This window comes from Pezoporus occidentalis, unplaced genomic scaffold, assembly GCF_034315485.1.
Source record: "Pezoporus occidentalis ecotype Australia unplaced genomic scaffold, CSIRO_AGI_Poc_V1 ctg315, whole genome shotgun sequence".
Classification (NCBI taxonomy): domain Eukaryota; kingdom Metazoa; phylum Chordata; class Aves; order Psittaciformes; family Psittacidae; genus Pezoporus; species Pezoporus occidentalis.
In genome coordinates, this window is record NW_026915105.1 from 40757 (window position 1) to 63221 (window position 22465).

General features: G+C 45.7%; 1 protein-coding gene across 4 annotated transcripts in view; it reads right to left on the bottom strand.

Annotated features, from left to right (window-relative positions):
* Positions 1-17621: 17621 nt before the first annotated feature.
* Positions 17622-22465, bottom strand: part of PAX5 (paired box 5) — a 134843-nt gene continuing 129999 nt past the window's right edge. For all 4 annotated transcript variants that reach the window (XM_062628380.1, XM_062628385.1, XM_062628386.1 and 1 more), the window contains one exon: positions 17622-21644. In XM_062628380.1, the coding sequence (XP_062484364.1) occupies positions 21568-21644 (77 nt within the window). In that variant the 3' untranslated portion in view covers positions 17622-21567. The remainder of the gene's footprint in view (positions 21645-22465) is intronic.

Sequence of the window (22465 nt, forward strand, 5' to 3'; positions counted from 1 at the left end):
GTTTGAGCTGGTCCAACTTGCTGCCAGCAGTGACAAAATTGACTATGTGGTAGTTTTAGCACTAGGCAAGACAAATGGTGCAGATGCAAATTTTGCACGCTGGAGGGAAGTGTTGCTGTGGAGGGGGTCATGCATCTTAGGCATGAATCACTGTTGCAGTGAAATATCGAATGTGATTCACAAGTTGGTAGGCAGTGAAGGAGGGTGGCACAGACATACACATGTATGTACCACATATATATATATATGTGAGCACAGACAGCCACACAGGGTGACACAGACACATTAAACACACACATGGGCACAAACAGCATCAGGGGCTTCATCCTGCTCCTTCGCCTGAGTAGGACAGAGGTCCACAAGCAGGAATATATGTATACATCCTCTCAGGAATATACACACAGTCCTCCTGCATTTGGGCATGGACTCTAGCTGCCCACTAGCTGCCTCTGTGTCCCTGAGCCTTTTCTGAGACAGCCCTGGGGAGGGTCCAGGTGCGAGGTCTCTTCCCCTGAGTCCCTCATTTGTGTTCCCAACTGCTCTTGTACCACTGCGCTACTCTGGGCTTGCAGAAGTGGCTCTCTGGAGGGCACCACAAACCAGACCACGGTTCCTACTGCCCCCCTGGTACTTGCAGCTATGTCAAGAGCAAAGCTAGGTGAGGGTATTTGAACACTTCCTTTGGGATGGGTTTGGTCTGTGCCTGACATTTGAAGCTGCACCTTCAGACTTCCAAAATTTAGGCTTCTGTCTGCATTCAGAGAGTGCACAGGCTTAGTTTAATGAAGCTTTACTCCATGACTTATTCCGTGTGCTCAGATTTACAGAAAATAGGCCACTTACGGCGGCATAGACCTGGGGTATAATGTTTTGCCCTCCTGGTTCCCATTTTTCTGACACTTCAGGGTACCTTAATTACAAGTTAGATATGGATATGAAGAAACTGCATTAATATCTTCCCTGTTTAATAAATTTGTTCAACACTGTTTCCAAAGTCCACAAATGCCATCATGGCCAGGGTGCAACTTAGCCTCAGGAATGCCATGAGCTTCGTGCACTTTGGCTCTGTGAATTTCCACCCAGTGGCAGCTCCCTCTCTGTCCTGTGCACTGGGTCACCTGCAGAGCAGGGAGAGCCCTGCAGAAGCAACATTCTGGTTGCAAAACCAGAAACTTCTTCTCCTGTTTCCCACTTTTCCCCTTAACTTAGCGCCTGTCCTGGGTGCAGTTCCTGATGTGTTCCCACTAATGACACAAAGCAGTAAAATCAATGGATTGTGAATTGATGACACCTCTTACTTTCATAAGAAAGACATTGTAAACTGAAAACCTAAAGACAATTTTATCTTTATGAATAGTTTAATGTATATAAGAAAGCTATTTGACTTCTTTTACACTTTCAACTCTTTTCTTCATGCGTTGCTGAGCAGCCTGCACCAGAGTTCATCCACTTAAATCTATTTCATAACTCGGTAGGTATACAACAAAAGGATTTCAGGATACAGCAGTACTTAACTAGGTGTATTAAAAAATATCCAGTCATCTTGTCCCTCAGAGTTTCTGGTTAGATATTCAAATCACTGCTAATAATGAAATTGAAATCAGACCTGATATTTAGAGTGAGGTAGACTGTTCCATTCCACTCCGTTCAACAGTTTGTAATGCTTTGCGTTGAATTCTTGCTAGAAATTTTTTTTTTTTTAATGCGCTTTGTAGCTGCACTTACCCTGCCAAAAGCTCCTCCAGAGTTTTCTCTTAGCTCTTCCTTGTCAAATGTTATTCTTCTTGAAATCCACCACTGATTTTTGCATTTCATTTCTTGTCAAACTGCTTTGCAAAAGTATGTGATTGGTGCTGCAGATCAAACTCACAATAGAAAGGCTTTAAGCATAAATTGGTACAAAAAGTAGTCATCTCAGTAGTCAGATTTTGCCCTTGTCCCACCTTGGTCTGCCTCTTCTCAGTTGGACTGCAGCACAGCTCCTGGCAAAACAGCAGGGTGCTTCCTCCTCTTTTCTCTGTCATTATCCTCTGTCCCCTCTTCATGTGCTCCCAGCCTTCTCCCCTTCAGGGCCCTTTTCTGCCCCACCTGGACAAGAAAACCATGCACAAATGCAAATGCTTCCCCACCAAGTGGGGGGATGAGTCTGCTCACAGGGATGGATTCTTAAGGACAAGGGTGATGGTAGCAAGGCATACACTGTTGCTGATGTCAGGGTTTGCTCATCCTCATCTCTTTCTGGAGAGGGGCTGAATAAGCCTCTTGAACCACCAAACACCACAAAACCCCTTCAAACGAGGGTGGCCGTGAGCTGCTGAGATACTGCAGGAAGCAGCCAGTGCAGCAGTAGTTTGTGAAGCAGTCCTCACCTGTTTCCAAGAGAAGCTGAAAACCTTGGTGCAAATCTCCCCCAAAAGATGCCCCCTCCCTACACCCCAGCAGTTAGTCTCCAGTGTTTTGGCATGTCCTGCCACCCAGATTTTGTTCTGTAAGGAGGGCAAAGCACACGGGGCTGGTCCTGGTGCAGTGCCTGAGGAAGGTGACCCTTGGGCTATGGGCCACCTGCTCGAGGTCAAGGTGGGAATTAATGTTTCAAGTAAGCTGGACCTGTGATGTGCCCTCAGTTCCTGCCCCAGCATCCGAGGATCAACAGCACCTTCTGAGGGGTGCCTGTGCTACTCTCATCATGCTCATTCTGATCCTGAACAGAGGCAGAACTGCAGTAGCTGCAGTGCCTTGAGCCAGCAGTACCCGATGAGAGACATGCTTCCGAAAATGCATCCACTGCTCCCAGGAACATGGGGGGCAAACCCTTCCTTGAGCCTGGATCCCCAGCTCCTCTTGGGGACCTTGTTTACTCAGATACCTGTGTTACAAATTACTAATCAAAAAACCTTTCAAAAACTACTTTGCATTTTCTGGAAGTAGTTATCGTATTCAGCAAAGAATCATCTTGTGTTTTTATAACTCACACAGTTACTGTTCTTGATTAAAACAAAAACTGATGAGCTGGCCTTTCCAGAAGCCATAAGCAGAGTCAGCCAAGCAGAAAATATAAGTGAAGGGAAAACAATTAAAACTTATTTTAGTTGTTACACTGGAGCTGATTGTTATATTTACTTTTTTTTTTTCCTGTACAGTATAAAACCTCCACTGCATTCAGTGCTACTCTTCCAGTGACAGTATGTGAATATACAGAGTTTCATATTGGTCACATTAGTTCTGGATTAGTAAGCAACACACATAGCAGTTTTGAGTCTTCCATTTATAATTGTGAAATAGATGAATATGGTAGAGAATTGTTTTGTTAGCTGGGGGTATAACACTTTCTATCCAAAGAAGTGGTATGAGCTAGTGAGAACTGGATGTAATGCAACAGGAAGGATGTACAACTAGGGCAGCTTGCAAGCTATTTGTGAAATGCATGGCAAGATACAGAAAACTGCAAGATGAGTATTTAAAAACATAAATCACATCATCATTATCAACAACAACAACAAATAAGGCAAAAAGCATCTTTTAAATGCTATTATGTTATGGTTGTGTCTTAAAATGCTTAATTTTATAAGGTTGTAAATATTGGTGTCTGGGTATAATAAAATGCAAATAATCAGCTGAGATCTTCTCATTCATATTTTTATTGGTTATACGAAGAAGTGATAATATACTGAAAAATCATGCACACAGTGGCACCTGCTCACAGCTAAATAACTACTGAGGGAGAAATCCAGTGAAACCAATCAACAAATATTTCATGTGAGGGAGTGACAGTGTCAAGGTTGGATCTGGAAATCTGAGCTCTGCAGTGACTTCCTCTATGTCCAGCTCTTGGCGCCCTAGTCCACTGAAGGGCAAATAAGATGCTGGGCTGGAGAATCTCACTTATGAGGAAAGGCTGAGACAGCTGAGACTGTTCAGCCTGGAGCAGAGAAGGCTCCAGCAGATCTCATCAGTGTGTACAAATGCCTCATCTGTGGAACAAAGACGGAGGACCCAGGCTCTTTCCGGTGATGCCCAATGACAGGACCAGAGGCCATGTGAACACACTGAAACACAGGACGCTCCCTCTGAGCATTAGGAAACAGTTTTTCACTGTGAGGGTGACCAAGCACTGGCATATGTTGCCCAGTGAGGTTGTGGAGTCTGTATCGTTGGAGATATTCAAAAGCCATCTGAGTGTGGTCCTGGGCAGCCTGCTTGAGGTTGTCCTGCTTAAGCAGGACGGTTGGACCAGATGAACTCCAGACATCCCTTCCAACCTCTACAATTTTGTGCTTGGAAGAGGCTTCTTAAGGAAGTGGTGGAATCACTGTCCCTGAAAGTGTTCAAAAACTGTGTAGACAAGGCCTTCAGTGATGTGGTTTAATTGTGGTCTCGGCAGTTCTGGAGTAATAGTTGGACTTGATGATTGTAAAGGTCTTTTCCAACCTAGCTAATTCTATGATTCTATGATCCTATGAATCTCTCATCTGTTTTCAGCCCTTCTCCTGGCACCTAGTCTTGTAGTGGTACTCAAGAGAATTAGCTTAGTCTGTGGCTGCCATGGTTCCACACAGCCACAGGATAGACATAAGAGCCACATTCAGCCCATCTATCAGAGGTGCTGATCTTAATGTTGCTGTAGTGGTGTTGATCTGTAGGTCAGAGTATCTCAAAGCATCATCTGTGTGCCTCCAGAGCCCCAGTACCATCATCCACTAAGCACCTCCTAGCCACTTCTTTGGCAGCATCTTTTTTGCTTTTGGCCATGTAGTCTCAAGAAAACAGCCCTGGACAGCAGGGAATCTGAACTGTTTGGTGCTACGCTGAATATAGCAGTCATTGAATTCAGTAGACTATTGCAGACCTCAGTTCTCCTAATAGTAAGAAAGGGATCAGAATAAAATGAAGACCTGTCACATATCTGAGTTGCTCAGGTGCTCTGGTCCTGTCTTGTCTGGTCCTCTCATGTCTCGTCTTTGCTTTTGGTCCTTGTCTGAACCAAAAAAAAATGCTGTTTGCCCTCAGCATCACATTAGTTTTTATATTAATCTTCCCTTGTTCTTTCAGCTGGAAAAACTTTATCTTCCAGCCAGCAACCAGGACTGGTTAACATAAACCAAATCCTTGTTTGCCATATATCAATGGCAATAGCACCACTTCAGTTAGGGATGATGGCATCAACCTGCACACAATTAACCTTGATTTGCTGATTCCAAAGTGCCACACTCCTGACTTTTCTGCCCCACTCCATGCTACAGCTGCTGGTCTGTAGGAACCTGTTCTTGTTATCAGCAGTAGGAGGAATGTCCTGACCTGAACTGAGCCTCTGCTGGTATCTGAAATGCGTGCTATGGCTTGGATGACTGAGGAGGTATTTACCCATCCCTGCTTTGCTTACTCAAGTTATGCTTAGAAAGAAATGATAAAACTCCATTGTGTTTTTAGTATCTTTAGGACTGTGAGTCAATATTGCCTCCATTCCTCAGAGATACTTCTGTTTCAGATTAAATGTGTTACGCGATTACAATCTGGGGACAATCCAGCAAGGTGTCTTCAGGCCTCCATTGCTTCTCTCCCAGACTACAAAGTTTGCACAGCTCATTTTGGTTCCAGTTTGCTGCTCTTCTTCTATCATGTGCTTGAAAGAGTGATGGAGTGAGCATGAAAGCTTAAAGCTGCTTGCTGTTTCCCTCCATCCCCTTGGAAATGCCATGTTGTCTGCCTGAAGTTTAATTCTAGGATGACCTCTTCTGGATGAGGTACATAGAGACACTTGTTTCCAGAGGAGAGTGAGAACAGCCAGTGGAGTTTGATTGCTATTAGTACCATATGAAGGAAATTAAATAGATGAAGAGAAACTGAACATGAGCTGGCAGTGTGTGCTTGCAGCCCAGAAAGCCAACTGCATCCTGGGCTGCATCAAAAGGAGTGTGACCAGCAGGTCAAATGACGTGATCCTGCCCCTCTACTCTGCTCTCATGAGACGCCACTTGGAGCTCTGTGTACAGTTCTGGTGTCCCCAACATAAGAAAGACATGGAACTCTTGGAGGAAGCCTAGAGGAGGCCACGAGGATGATCAGGGGACTGGAGCACCTCCTGTATGAAGACAGGCTCAGAAAGTTGGGGCTGTTCATTCTGGAGAACAGAAGATTCATGGAGACCTCATAGCAGCCTTCCAATATCTGAAGGGGACCTACAAGGATGCTGGAGAGGGACTCTTCAGCATCGACTGGAGCAATAAGACAAGGGGTGATGGGTTTAAACTTAAACAGGGGAAGTTCAGGTTAGATCTAAGGAAGAAGTTTTATACTGTGAAGGTGGTGAGGCACTGGAACAGGTTGCCCAAAGAAGCTGTGGCTGCCCCACCTCTGGTAGTGTTCAAGGCCAGGTTTGGATGGGCTTTGAGCAACCTGATCGAGTGTGAGACACCCCTGCCAATACCAGGGGGCTGGAATTAATTGATCTTAAGGTCCTTTACAACTTAAACTATTCCATGATTCTATGGTTGCACAGGGTTAACAGTGCCATACTGATTAAACCTCTGCACTGAGTTGTACCCCATCTATGCAGCAGCTGGCATGGGATAATGAAGGAAGGACCAAAAGACAAATGGGTGTTCAGAGCAATCCTTCAGCCATGCAACTTCCCAGTTGCTGGGAGTTGATGGTTTAGGCAGTTCCTATATTGCTTACAAAAGCTTCGTTGTGTTTAACACACGTAATAAGATAAGCCACTTCACTTCCCTAAGTGCTAAAATTCATCTATGAGAGGCCAATGTGTTGCAAAAAATGTCTGCCAATCAACCAACTAACCAACCTACCCTTTCCCAAAAAAAAGCCCACCAAGTGACCAAGCTCATTTTGTAGCCTTGTCTCAGAGTCCAGTGAACAGCAGGGTCCACCAGACAAGGCCCTGCACAGTCACCAGCCACGGAACCTCTGCCACAAGAAACTTTCATCTCTCCTTCTCCTCCCCCTCCTTTTCATTTTCCTTCTCTTCCACCTTCTCCTTCTCTTCCTCCATGTGCTGGCTGGTGGCAAACTGGAAGGACAGAGTGAAGCTGTTCTTAGAAGCGAGAAACTTCTAAGCAATGGAAAATGTGTGTGCCAGCACATTTTCCATTGGTGTCAGTGGGAGGGTTGGCAAGATGCATATAGCAAAGATTTTCTTTTCAGTATCTGTGACCTAATAGTCAAGGGACAAACGGAATGTATGTTCTTCATGCAGGCATTTCAGTTGGGTGTTCTCAGAGGACAGCACCCAACACTGTCACCATTTGTTTGCTGTAAAGAAACTCAGATATAAAAATCTTACTCCTTTTTCTTTTTTTTTTTTTTTTTCTGCTCTGAGCACTCCATTTTCCAGAACTTTTATCCTCCTGTTGTTTTATGTGTTGGATTCTCTGATTGGTATTCAAAAGCTTTTGCTCCTCCATTTCCCCCTGAGCAGGTACTCTAAGTTTATTTCATTTTGCACCTTTTATAGCCTGGTAATCACTGCGATGTTTTCAGGCAGTGAATTTAAACTCATGGTCCTGAAGTCAGTCTATGAGCCAAACAATCCTGAGCCTTCTGGTTTATTTAACAGCCTCTCAAAGTAGTACATGCAGAGCACATTGTGACAAGCAAGATGAAAGATTTTTAGAAGAATTCTGCATCAAGAAAGTAAAGTATTAAACTGGGTTTTTATACTGCAAACAGGGATTTCTGTGCACTGACATTTTCATAAAAGCCAATTAAACAGGCATGGAGCTCTTCTTCAACCATCAGGCTTGTCCATTAAGATTCACACAGAACAGGCTACTCTCCTCCTTTTATATTAGGTATTTTTCTAGCCTAAGTTGTAATAATCATATGGCTCCAAAAGCTGGGATACATCCCTTGGTTTTTTCAGTCACTATTCTGTATGGGGCCTTCTAGTGGAAGGCGTCGCTGCTCATGGTAGGGGGTTGGAACTGGATGCTCTTTAATGTCACTTCCAACCTGAACAATTCTACGATTCCGTGATTGTATCTAGATCTTTGCATGCCTTATTACATTTCCCACTGATGGACCAGCCAGTCAGTCCCAGAAGAGGACCACTAACTAACTAAGGTTTCTCCTCCAGCCAAGAACAGCCAACACCTCTCTTTCTCTTGATTACACACATGTAAATGGAAGGCAGGTGGCAGGAATGAAGGCAGATTATTCCTCTACCTGTATGAGAAGTTTTCTTATTTTCCTTAAAAACTCCTAATGAAGAATATTACAGCCACCACAGAAATCTTGTGTAACTATAATTTGAACATGAGAATCAAGAAAAACACCCTTATAGAAGCTTTGTTGGAGTCTATTTCAAGAGCATCTTCCAAGCCGTTTCTGAAGGAGACACCAGTGAGGCACTGCTCTGGGGACTTGTTACACAGATCGAGGAGACCTACTCTGGCTCTGACCCTCAGGGCTCTGCTGCCAGGGTTCCCCACAGTCCTTGCATGAGGAATGGGGCTGGCACATAGGCAGGAGCCCCCATGCCAACATAAGTGCTCCTCACTGGGAGTGGAGACTGCCGGTGATGGGACTGCCCCACATGGGACCACAGTCCTTCTCTACCATGATGCCCATATCCCATCAGGGCTGGAGTGTGCTGGAGTGTGCTGAATGTGCAGTTCCAGTTCCCCTCACTAGGAAGGGAGTGGAGCCACTTTAGAATCAGCTTGCAAACTGAACTAAAGCACCAATGTGTGTGGCAGAGGGTGCCTTGATCAGAAGCACCCATGGCAAGTCATATTGTTTCAAGGGGTGTGTGGAGGGAGGCAAGCACAGAAGCTTGGACAGCTTCTGCCGATATAGAAAATTGTGTGTGCCCAGGACAGCCTGAAACCTCCTTTGTGGGGTTTTACCCCTTCCTGGCAGCTGTTGTCCTGGAACAACCTGTGTGGCAAACCCCAGAGCCAGGCTATATAGATAAACCTACTGCAAGTTCTACAAGAGTGCAGCATAGGCTGGTATCTTCTTGGCTGAGAGCAGCTGTTTGGAAAGGGATCTGGAGGTCCTGGGGGACACAAGCTCAATAGGAGTGAACAGTGTGAATCTGTGGCAAAGAAAGCCAGCAGGAGGCTGGGGAACACCAAAAAAGGCATCACCAGCAGAGATAAAGATGTCACTGCCCCATTCTGCTTACTGCCTTTCAGGCCACATGAGGAATACTGTGTTCAGTTTTGGTCCCTGTTGTAGAAAAAAAATGTGGACAAGCTGGAGAGGGTCCAAAGAAGGGCCACAGACCTGATCCAAGCACTGGGCAGCCGTGTGAAGAAAGGCTAAGAGAGCTGGGCTTGTTCAGCCCTGAGAAAAGAAAGTTCAGGGGAGACCTTATCACCACGTTCCAGTATTTAAAGGGTGGCTACAGAGAAGGCAGAGACTCCCTTTTTACAAAGAGTCCAATAGAAAAGGTGAGTGGTGATGGGCACAAGTTATTCCTGGGGAGATTCTGGATGGACACAACAGGAAATTTTTTCACAATGAGAACAACCAGCCACTAGAATAATCTGCTTGGAAAAGTGGTGGTCTCCCCAGTGCTGGACACTGTTAAGATGGTGCTAGACATCTAGTCTAGCTTATGCTTGCCTAGAAAGGTTGAGCCAGAGGATCCTTGAGGTCCCTTCCAACTTTGGATTCTAGGATTCTATCATTCTGTGAAGTTCTTGGCGGACCAATGCACAGTTACCAGAAGATAGGAGGTTGGTGTGTCAAACCCCTGCCTTCTCTTGCATTTTCTTACCATATAGACACTCCAAGTTATATTTTGCTCTGCTAATTGAACGTTTTACTATTATATGCTTGCATCAGCTGTACATAAATGAAAAAGGCTTTAATATGTTTGTTAATGAAAAAGTTACACTGATATATTAAATAAGAGTTTATTTAACTTAGTTTAATGTAAAGGCCTTTTAGCACACAGAGCATTAATGACCTACAGCAAACATATTTCTTCAAAGGATTTCTTTATTATGGGGTGTTCTTAGACAAGTCTACACTGCATGTATAAGATTTAGATGAATTGCTGCACTGGGTAACACAGTGTGATAAATGGACATTAATTCATGCTAAATTACGATAAAATTCCTTCAGAGGAATTATTATATCTCTATGAATATTAAAGGACACCCTCTGTATCTGAGGGTTTCCTGGGAAGCCAGACATTTCTGTGTGTTGTACCAAATTGCAGATGTGTTCATTATAATAACATTAATCATGATGACTCCATTTGTCAGTTCCACTCTAATTAAACATTTCTGCTGGAATGGACTGTTATTTTAAAGTGTTATCAGTGTTTACAGTGGGTTTAATAGAGTTAGGAGCCAGAATTTAGCAGTCTCATACCAGGCGTGACTTTCCCAGCACTATGAGGTGATAGAGGCTCTTAGAGACATCAGAAGGGTGGCTGGGAGTCCAGCAGCAGCTACGGCTGAGCAGTGCTTGCCTCGTATCAGTGGCTTCTCTGGTTCTCACTCTTCCCCACCAGCAAATGGGCCAGGGTTAGGCACTATCCCACGCCAGATGATGTCATGCTCATCATAAAACCTCAAGGAAAGAAGGAGGAAGAGAGGATGTTCAGAATTATGTCATTGATCTTCTGAAACTTGTCTATGTGTGCTGAGGCTCTGCTTTCTCTGAGTGACTAGATGTCTGGCTGCCACTGGGGAGCAGGGGATGAACTTCCTGCTGTGCTTTGCTTTTGTGCACAGCTTTGATTTTCTTATTAAGTTCACGATTTTTTCTTACTTTTTCCCTTCTGATTCCTTCCTTCATTCCACTGCAGCAATCATGATCAAGCCACTGGGTGGGAGCTTAGGTGTTGGCAAGGTCATCCCATCACACCGAGAGCAGAATCTGGGGCTATGGCCAGAGAGGAGGCTCTTGCATCAGTCGTACCAGAATCCAATTGGTTTGTATCCAAGTTTGTAGAATCATAGAATAGTTTGGGTGCAAAGGGACCTTAAAGATCAGGTTCTGGTTCCTCTTCTCTCACCTGCTCCTGGTTCTGCTCTATGGAGTGTGTTTCTTGGTGCAGTCGCTTTCCTGCTACTGTCAGCAAAACACTATTGTTCCCCCTCAGCTTTCTAGCATCTTCCTCAAAATAAGGTCCTGTTGACTCAAACAGCAGTATTTTTTACTGCTTTACTTTCAAGGGCCTTGTTCCTTTACCATGCTCTAACACTGTGGACCCTCTGCAAAAGTCCCAGGGAAAATGATCATCTTCCCTCAATCCTGTTTTGCAGTGAGTGGGTCAGTTTCTTGTGCTCATGGTGACAATCTTTAGCTCTGCAGTTCTGGCTACACTTTCAATGCCTACTGCTCAGTTTGAAGCAGGAGCATGAGATCCAGTTTCAGGTATGCTCAAAGCCTCTTGTCCGGTAGGGCCTTTGGAGAGGTGAATGGGTGAGTGTCACGGTTGCTGAACGCAGGACAGTGAGAAACACCACGAGCCTGAAGGCAGGAAGAAGTCAATCTAGCTGGGTGTCTGCTGGAGCATACTTTTCAATTCACCATCTGGGTATGGTCAGTAGCCCCACTGTTTTGGAAACACTGCCCTGAAGGTCGCTTTATAATAGCTCCAAGAGTGTATATACACAGACAAAGAATTTTCTTTCTCCCTCAGGCATTTCAAGACTTTGGGCTTTATTTGATTATGAAAATAGGTCATGAAATCCTGAAACAGAAGCCACAATTTCTTACCAGCTGTCTATGACATTATTTCCAGATGTTCCTGCTCATTGCCATCATGGCCCATTGCAGGAATCCTGGCAAAGGGGCTGTCACTTTGATCCCTTTGTACCAGCTCCTGTGTACCGCTATCTCTACTTCTGACTTTCCTGGATGGGCTGCATATTCCCCTTGTTTGCAAAATCTGTTACAATACAGAGACACTTTGCTTAACCAAGGGTCTTTGTTTCCTAGTCATTAAAAGTTTAAATGACAATTGCCAGGCATCTTAAACAATGGCCATTTGTATGGAGGCTTGAGCTAAAATTGTATTTGCATCCTTGAAGGTCATTCTTGCTGAATGAAGCCGTATGGAGCCTCACACCTGGAGAGACAAAAAGATCCTGTGCCTCTCACTGCAGTTTTGTCAGGTCTAATCCCACTGTTCTCCTGCCAGCAGGCTGACGTGGCATTTCACATACAGAAGTGGGAGGACATAATGAGGAGCAGGCACTGCCTGCCTGCTGCAGTACAAACAATTTGCTTCTCTCTTAACCTAGCATGTCTGAAAGACAGCAGAAACACCGGAAGTAGAAAAATATAGACCCAGGAATGGCAATCCCTACCCCTAGCACATTGTTGCAAGGCGAGGACTGCCACAATGTGGCTCCTGGTGTGACCACTTGACCTTTCTGCAAAGTCCCTTTGCTGCAGTGTCATGAGTCTCTCCTTAAGGCTGCCGAGGCATTGCCACAGGCCCTCAAGTGAAAGGTGGTTGGGTTCATCCACCTTCTCCCCTCCTCATGAAGTGCTTGGAGCTGCACTGGAACATTCCCTGCCGTAGGACATTCAATGAGTGTGGCCTCTGAGCACCAGCCTGCAAAGTAAGCCATCCATTTCAACGCAGTGGGCTCTGAAGGGCTGAGGGCTTGCTTTCTTCCCTCCCCCGGAGGCATCACCACCAGCAGATGTTGCCTATGAGAAGTTGAGTGTCCCAGAGCTCAGAGGGAGCACAGGGGGTTCCCACCCCCTTTGGTGACACCAGGTTGCTCAGGGCACCAGTGTTTTGATGGAGACGACAACAGCAAACACCTGCCTGGAGGGATGAGGTGGGCAGTGCCACTTCTGCCTGCACAGGGCACAGAACATGAAGAGGTGTTCCCAAAAGCCCTGTTTTCCAGAGAGCTGCAGGGTGGGCATGGTGCATGGAGAATGGTTGGTGACCAATGGCAGGAGAGAAATCTGGGGACAGAGCAGGGAACACATCGAGTCAAATGGTACATACAGCCTGGCTGGAAAAGCACTGCTGGATGAACCTGACCATTACAGAAATCTGATTTTTGAGCACTTGTTCTCAAGTCCATTCCATGATTCTGCAGACTCAGCGCAAGAACACCCACTCCATTCTGAAATGCTATTGCATGAAAGCATCCCCACTTTGTGATGCCAGAGCAGAGATTACAGGCTTCTTCCAAAGCTGAAGCCTGCTGGGGCTCAAGTAAATAGTGGTTGCAAACTACTGGTCAACTAAATTCTGCCTCTCTCTGCATATTGTCTGTGATTAGACTGTGATTTTATTTATCTACAATTATTTGCTGAATTGTGGAAAGTTCCATGAGTTCTGTTTCTCAGGTTTAAGACTAAAATGTATGGTATGGGTACACAGAAATAATATGGCTTTGCACCATTCTCCCTAGCTCCCTGGACTTCAATTGTCAGAACTGATGTTAATGTTCATCATGAGTATGTTGCTGTGGTGGGTTTAATGTGGATAACAGCTGTCCTGGGTTCAGCAGTAGCAGTCATGTTTCTCGTTTGTGGTAGCTGGTGCAGTGCTGTGTTTTGGCTTCCAGCCTGGGAACAGCGCTGGTGATACCGATGTTTTCGGTTGTTGCTAAGTGATGTTTACCCTGACCAAGGACTTTGTGAGGCTCATGCTCTGCCAGGGAAGAGGGGAAGCCGTGAAGAAGCAGAGACAGGGCGCCTGCCCCAGGCTAGCCAGGGAAGTATTCCATACCACAGCACGTCATGCCCGGGGTGGGGGGTAACTGGGAGTTACCCGGAAGGGCACGGGTTCCGGGTGGGACTCGTTTCTTGGCCAGTGGTATCGTATTCTCTTCCCTTGTTGTTTTCTCTTATCATTGTTGTCGGTGGTGGTAGTGGAGGTGATTTGTGTTGTACATTGGTTGCTGGACTGTTCTTGTCTCAACCTGTAGGAGTTGCACTCTTTTGATCCTCCTCATCCTCCTCCCCGTTCCTCCAGGAGCAGGGAAGGGGAGAGCCCCGGGGGGGGAGGGGGGGGCGGGCTCGATTGTTGTCAGCCCGGCACCACTCACTGGGAGTGAGTGAACAAGTTGCCTGACTGGGTTTAAACCACGACACAGCTCAGCATCCACCCAGCCACCCACTCCCTCCCCCCAAAAAACTGAGTGGGGGCAATAATAGGAAGAGCAAAAGTGAGAATAATTCAGGGGTTGAGACAAATACCGTTTACTGAGTGAAGGAGGGGGGAAATCAAAACCAAGTGATGCAAAGTCCCACAAATGGGCTGATGGTGCCCAGACAGTCCCTGAGCAACAGCTGCTTAGGAGCATGTCCTTTCCACAGTTTTATTGCTGAGCACAACACTGAATAGCACAGACATCCCTTCAGTCATTTGGGTTCAGCCCTCCGGCTGTGTGACATGCTAGCCTATTGTGCACCCTGAGTCTGCTTTCTGAGAAAGAAGCAAAGATGTGATGATGTGCAAGCCTGCCCAGCAAGAGCTAAACATCAATGTGTTCTAAGCACTGTTTTAGCCACAAATATAGACCATGGCAGCTCTATATTTGTCGTTAAATAATGGCTGCTAGGAAGAGAATTAATGCCACCCCAGCCAGACTAAGTACAAGCACCATTAGTAAAACACTAGGAATTCAAAACAGGTAAGAGCATCAGTTCTGGACACATTCACCATTATTTGTTTTACGTCAACTAAAATTTGCAACTTCTAGCTACCTCAAGTTGCCAAAATACTGTTAAAATGAAGACAGAGAATATGGGAGTTCAGTCCAAACAGATACTTGTGTCAATTCAAATGAATATTCCCTCACCATTGTTTCACAAACCCAGTGCTTGGGTGTTTGGGGTGCTGCAGCCACACTGGCCAATACAAGCAGAACACATGTGATGATGATCCAAGTGAATTTCTCACAACCCAAGGCTACGCAAGAGGTTTGTCTCTGGTCATGCGCACCAGACAGCAGTACCAAGCACATGCATGCACTTGGAGGAGCGCAGAACTGCTGCACGACGTGGCAGATGGAGACAAAGGTCAGCTTGAAGAAACATCAGTAGCACCAAAAAGAAGCCCCCACATATGCCTTTGCATCCAAATGTAGATGCATTTGCATGTAACTCATCGAGAATACATAATTCATCAGTCATTAGATATAGCTTGTTTTAATGAGGGGTTTTATAGTATAGTAGTTAGCAAGATTAATCCTGCAGCTACCAAACCATTCCAGTTTGCATATGAGGCTAGCATAGAAGTTGTCTCTGCTTCATCAGGACATCAGCCCGCCTGCAGGACTGAGAACATCTGAGGACCTGGACAAGCCTTACTAGCACAAACCTTACCATTTGCATGGTGACTCAGGGTCCAGGATACAGGATGAAAACAACAGTGAAATCAGGCGTCTTGAACTTAAAAAAAATTACTTTTATTTTAGGAACAAATAAAATTATGGTAAATATTTACAAATAATTATCTCACATAAAGGTTACATAAAACCAAATGTCCACAAGTAACAGTCACTCTCATGAAAAGACACACAGATATTGAACTACGCCAATCTTATTGCATGTTTCTTCAACTAATCTAAAAATAAAAATGTTGCAATCAACCATTTAACTTAGAATAAAATCACAAATTTCAGTATTGACAAGAAAGAGTTGAGAAAAAAAAAACCAAACCAATAAAGAAAATAAATCTTCAAATGCCTTCCCTCCCCTTTTGACCCATGCCTTATCATCCCTGCTCCCCAGCCCACCTCCCTTTTTGCTCCCAAAACCAAAACCCAGAACAAAATCCCCAAAATAATGTTTGACATCTTTGGCAAATTGGCACTGCTGTAATTACATTCAAATATTATAACACACAAAAGCAACACACAGCACTAAGGAAAAAACACCAAGATTTCAAGTCTGTTCTTTTCCTACTAGAAAAAAAGAATACAAAACATACACATTTTAAGAAGCATTTTCATCTGTTTGGCAACAGATGTTATCCCCTACTTTCAAAGGCAATTCAACAGTTATTTTTACGAGTATTCTTTTTTTATGTATGCATTTTTCAAGGGGAGGAGGCTTTTATTTCTCTCCCTCTCTTTTCTTTTTCCTCTCCTTTTTAAAGAAGTAAGCTTCAATGCAGGCATTGCAGACTTTGGTGGATACTAGATGCTAGAAGTCCCTAATACCAAGTAGTTTGTTTCTATAAAAAAAAAAACAAAAAAAAAAAACAAACAAACAAAAAAACCAAGCCTGTTCTTTCTTTACTTTTTTTTCTTGGAAAGGAATTCCATTTGCAATGAAATGAGTTTCTGTAATTTCAGAATTTACAAAGGCCACTAGACAGTGAAAAAACAGAACAAGGATCCTTCCCACAGGAGGCTGAGAGAAGCAGAAGGCAGGTCTAACTGCAGAGCAGGAGCCCCTGGACACAGGTCTAGCCAGCTGGTGGCCAGGGCTACTGCAGGACTCAGGTCCACCCCGTCATGCTCCCCACAAGGGTCTGAGAGACTCAAGCGTGGCCACACATACATATGCGTGTGCACAGCATTATCTACACACGTGCCCACCTGCACTGCAGTGCTGCGGTGGGGTCCTGCAAAGCCTCTTGGGCCTGGTTCTTGCCCTGGAGCTGCTCTGCTGTGCAAGCCCTCCAACAGGACTAGTAAGTGGAGGTCACAGTGGAGCTGACACCTACACAGAGGTGAGCAGCCCTGGCACCAGGCACCTTTCTGATGCACTTTTCACTCAGTGTTTGCATGTCAAGTCTCATTAGCTCCACCAGAAAAGCATCACTAACTGGTTTGGGATCTTTTGGGATCTTCTTGTGTCTTGTGCTGTGGCAAAGTGTACCCATGACAGGTGTGGGTTTCAGTCTAAGGGACACAACAGGGGTCCCCAGCTGATAGCCCCAGCCTTGTGACTCAACTGAGCACTCTGTCTCTGGCACAAAGCTGTGGTAGCCATGGCCTGGGACATGTGCCCAGACCCTGCACAGGTACAAGGCGCCCAACTGGCTCTGGCTGATTATGCCCATACAGGACCATTGCCTGCATGCTCTGGTGGGATGCTGAAGGGCACACTACGCAAGAGCTGCTAGCCCTCACATCATTTTCTCAGTGAATCCAGAAGGAAAAAAGGCTTTTACCAACATCTGCTGGGACAGAGTCACAGCATGGGTCAGCTTAATACCATGCTACCTGTTGTGGCTGTGGCCTCCCATGTCCTTGTGGCACACACACAGGCACATGCATGCAGGAAAAAGCACAGCACTGGGGAAGACATTCGGTCACAGCAACAGTGGCAGCCATAGAAGTTCATTCTGCTATGGGCCACAACTCTTTGAAGCTTTAGTACTTGTGGTTGGAAATAAGCAACACTGTAACACCACTTCCTCTCTCCTCCATGCTGAAGGACGTGTAGAATAGGAAAAGTAAAGAAAATAAGAAAGGAACACAACTTCATCAATTAAGACCAGGCACAGCACAGCATTTACCAACTGCCAGTGACTGCCATCAGCCAGCACAGTGAGCCCACAGTGCTGCCACAGGACTGAAAGGAATTGGCCACAGGGTGCCCCAGCATTCCACTGTTGTGAGCTCCATGAGCCATCCCTCCCTGGACAGAAAGGCTTTCTTCCGAAAATCACTTCTCAGCCTGCTTCTCTTTCTCCTTTTTCTTTTTTTTCCTACCTGGCGCCATTTCTTCCCTCGCTGTCTCCTTCCCAAGTGCCTCAAGTACCAATGCTGCCCCAATGCCTGCAGTCCCTGCATGGATCGGAGCACTGCTTGGACACCTTTGTGTCTCTGAATGAACATGCATCCTCTGGCCCCATATTCCCAGAGCCCAGAGCGTTTTTATGATTTGACAGCAAATAAAGAAAGCTTTCTGTGGATCTGGTCTTGAGACATCCAGAACTCTGCAGTCAGTGGAGCTGCCTAATGATAATGCCTCTGTAGCTGCACCTTTGGAGACAGATGCTAAGCAAACTCAATACCCAGAGTCTTTTATGTCTTCTTTATGGTCACTCACTCTCACAGAGTTTGACTGAGGGTTTCCTCAACAAGTCAGTTCATGTAATCCTGCCTCACAGCCTCCATTTGTTCAGTCTTAGGGCAGAGTCTTCCCCCTCCATCTCTGAGATTTCATTTCTCAGCCTGTCCGTGTCAGCAACGTACTTGATAGATTCATTGCTGAAGCACGCACTACTGGAAAACCCTCCATCTAGCTGAGTGCTACATTACATTACAGAGTTTACTGCTGTAACTGACTTAAGCACTTCATGGGGCTGATACCTGCAAGGGTCTAGTAATGATATAATGCACTAAAGGGCATCTCACCTGAACAAAGGGTGGGCAGGACACCCCAAAGCTCCATGTTGGTCTTGCTCTCTTCTCTCCTTGTAGCCCCAAAGGGTCATTTCCTTCCCCCTCACTCGGTGACCTCCCACAAAATGGAGGGGCTGCAGAGAGAGGACAGCAGCAGGCCACTGTGTCATCCCCAGACAACCACCTGCTGCCAGCAACACCTTTAAAAATGCTCCCCAAGGAGGAGAATTCCCTCAGTGAAGATTATAAACAGAAAGTCCAGACCTCCTGAGGAAAGCAGTTTGCAAACTCCAGGTGAAATATTCTCAAAAAACAGAAAGTACTGTCAAGAAGCGTCTTTTCCAGAAGTACAGCATACATACTCAAGGGGCCAGCTCTCACTGCCCATTCTGACTGGGAAGCAGTCCCAGCAGGTATAAACAAGCTGTGGCTGCCATGGAAGCTGGCCAGGCGCAGCTGCCTGCCTTGCACATACAAGGGTAGGAGTTTGAGGTTTCCCTTCTGCAGCTCTGACCAGGATGTGCACGCTGCCCATGGTGCAGCCTGTACACCTGGCTAGTGGGACAGCACTGGTGGATCTGCCTGAAAGAGTCCTGATGAAAGTCGTAGGGCCAGCTAGGCCTGAGCGCCTCGGGACACATCATCCAACGGCACCCATCCACCTTGCAGAGCAACTACACCTGCTGTGCCTTTCCTAAGTCCCCTGCCTAAGTACAAGCACTGCTGGCCTGAGGATGCCAATATATCTGCTGAAGTTTTGCGTTTTGTCTTCTCAGTGTTATCTCAAGTAGTGCATGCCACACAAGCCATGCCACTGAGGAAACAAATAAAAGAAACATGTTTGCAGGGCAGTTCACCCAGTGGGTAAGGACTCACACACTGATGATAGGACCTGCTGTTCTCTCACTGGGCAGACAGTCATTTTATCCCAGTCCAGGCACCAAGCGGTGATGTCTCCCTCCATAGCTGGAATAGTTCAGCCCAGTTGGCTACAGAGCCATCACCTGCTCCCTCACTGCCTGCAGTTAAACCTTTGTTTCTTTTCTTTTCAGCCAAGGCTCTGGACGGCCTTATCCCTTCCTGAGCTCATAGAGATTGTGTGTGTGTGTGCGTGTGTGTGTGTGTTCAGGGTGCAGACAACATGCACCCGTCAGCCAGGAGCTCATGTGGAATCCCCATGTGACCAGCATCCAGTGAGTGACAGAAATGTCCTTTACAGCTTTGTTGCCAGTGTGCAAGCAATCATGGGGTGCTCAGAAAGCAACACCGAAGCAATGCTTCAGAAGGTTCCCTGTGTAAATTGTCCATGCTGTTGTCATCAGTTAAAACTAGGTGTGTATCAGCTATTAATTGCTGAAAGATTAAAATCAGAGCTTTCCTCATTGGTAAGCTTGTTACAAAAATTACTTCTCAGTTAGGGGCACAGTTTGAAGGACTGTGGCCAAAATTCCTGATGGGCTCCGTGAACATCTCACTGACATGTCACTGAGCCAGTGGGACCTGGGTGTCCCCATGGCTTTTGAAGATCTAAACACACCTGCCCTGGAAACTTGGAAGAGATGGCTGCATTTCCATGGTGTGAGAAGACGCCACTGCAGTCAGAGAGGGAGATTCTCAGTGGGCCATTGGCTACTAAGGATATCAAACATGCAGCACAAACCATAAGTTGGAGAGGGAGGAGAGAGAAGAGTTTTGATTCAGGCGATACCATTCCAGATAAATGCTTGCACTGCCAGAAGCAAGTATTTGTACTTCAATGTTCATCCAGAGGAAAGCATTTCAGGTTCAACACCACCAATCCTTCTTCAGCCTTGGGGCACACACAGGCAAGCACCAACAGGACCCACAGGAGACAGAGTTTCTCCACTGCCCTCAGGGGGAGGGGATGAGGTCATGCCTGGCATCCATACATCCAGGCTGAGACTGGCCGCCCCTCAGACTGGGGCAGGGGGATGCTGCAGGGAGAAATCAGCAGTTCTCCTGGCTCTGTGAAGTGGTAGTGATTGGTGCAGCTGCTTAGTGGGTCATTTGTAGCCACTCTTCTCCCTTCATTAGTCACAGGAAGCCACACATTGAAGGCCATGTCACATTTAGTGGTCCGTCTCCAAGGGGGAGGGAAGAAACAATGAATAAACAGGGTAAAATTTCCCCTGGCGCATGTCTGGGGTAGGGCAGCTTAAATTTGAAATGCCTTCACTGAAATGCACAGACTCCCAAAGGAGCACCTTTCCCTCCAGTTTGCCTCTGAAATCATGTATGGTTGCTCCTGTGCTTGATGTGCCACACTCAGTATGTCCATTTAACAAAAATCATTACCATGGTATTCCTTCCCCTTCCTCTCAGGGCATTCATAATTGGGTTTTAGCACACAACCTATTGAGTTGTACATAAGGTGTCAACTATTACTCAGGAATTCCTTCATGGACACCACTTTACTTGAAACCAGTGATGAATTTGTTTCAGTGCTTGTTATGATGACAAATGAACATAAATTAATATTAAGCAGTAAAGTGTCACAAAACTGCTCAGGTCTTTCAGTTGCCCATGTGTTTGATACCAGCATACAGCATGATCACATACAACTATCAGATAGGATGCTGCATACTGAAATAACATTGGCCCGAAATACAGCCACCATGAGTGTTAACCTGGTTCAAAGTTGCTTAAAGCTTACTGAATTCTTTGAATCAGTGCACCAGTTTCAAAACACATTTTCAGATGCATTTTGAGTTCATATTTGTACAATGTTGCTGCTTATGCTTAAGCCATTCTTATAGTAATACAGACAAGCAGGTATTTACAGTGGTGCTTGTGTAAAATTAAGCTGACCGGTCTTTTTCTTTGCAAGCAAGTAAAAAAAAAGAGAAAAATAAAATAAAATTGCCTTGAGTCTCACAGCCTGTTTCAAGTGTGCAGCAAGAGGAAGCCTCCCCAAAGGGAGGTGCTCACACCTCTTCCTTATCCCCAGATACAGCCATGGCACCCACAGGCTATGAAAGCAGTAGCCATCCAGCTGCAAAAGACATGAAGCCACTGCACATTTCTGATCATACAGGGTGTCAGGAGAACCACTTCCTCCCATTTCTTTGTTTGATTTGAGACCCAGACAACATGATCATCTTAAGTAATGTAACAATGATCAGTTTACCAAGTTTAAAGAGCAAAATTTCAATTAGCATGTGCCTATAAAGTACTTTCTCCCTCCTCTGCAGCATGGCTGGCACAGCTGCAGCCAGCTGCAGCAAGGTGGTCATCGTGGTGGTCCCGGGTGGTGCATGCAGTCAGTACTGGTGCCCCAGGCTCAGCGTCAGTGGCGGTCATAGGCTGCAGCAGCTGCTGGTGGGGCTGCCCCACGGGCTGCAGCGCTGTAGTAGTACGGGGAGCCTGGAAGAGACAAGACGACCATAAAGAAGACAGAAGTGGAAAGGTACCAGCTTACAGCGTTCTGACACAGGCGGCAGAGAGCTCTCCAGCCTGAGTTCAGACCCACAGCAATAAGGGCCAGGTAATTAGTATAAGAATCACATTAGTGCATTCTGCATGACAACGGCGCTACTATTGCTTTGCATCTCTGTTGGCTGTAGCATACCTGCTTCATTTCTCCACTCAAAATGTTACTTTCATTCACTTCACCAAAGCAGTGAATTAATTTTTCAGAATGGAAGGAGAAAAAAATCCATCCAAAACACATCACCACACTCAGACTTCTCTCATTTTTCCCCCCTCCTTTTGGAATAAGTAGGAGGTTGAACCCCAAAACATTCAACACATTTCATTGGAATCAACAGTATTTCCCCTTTTTCTCAAGCTATTTCTATCAGGGAATAGCTCCCCAAATTCTACTCAGCTTTGACAGTGACCTTGGAGCTTGTGCTACTAGATCTGCTTTGGGACCACCCTATTGTACAAGCCTCTGCCTTGCCAGGGAAAGCCCTTCAGCATCCAGTACACTTGATGAGCTGAAATTGTCTTTAGAAAATATTGGTGAATTTCACTCAGTAATGAATCCAAGCTCAGAAAGTGATTCACAAACTGCCTCCAGTGAATAATGCCTCATCTGGTGAAGTATCTGATGCTCCAGATCACAGCTGTTTAAATGGACACTTAAACCTCTAACCGATCAAATTTGTGCTGTTTCTTCATTGAATACATGTGTTACGCATTTGAATGAACTATATGGGCTAAGCTTAAAGCTTCACAGATTG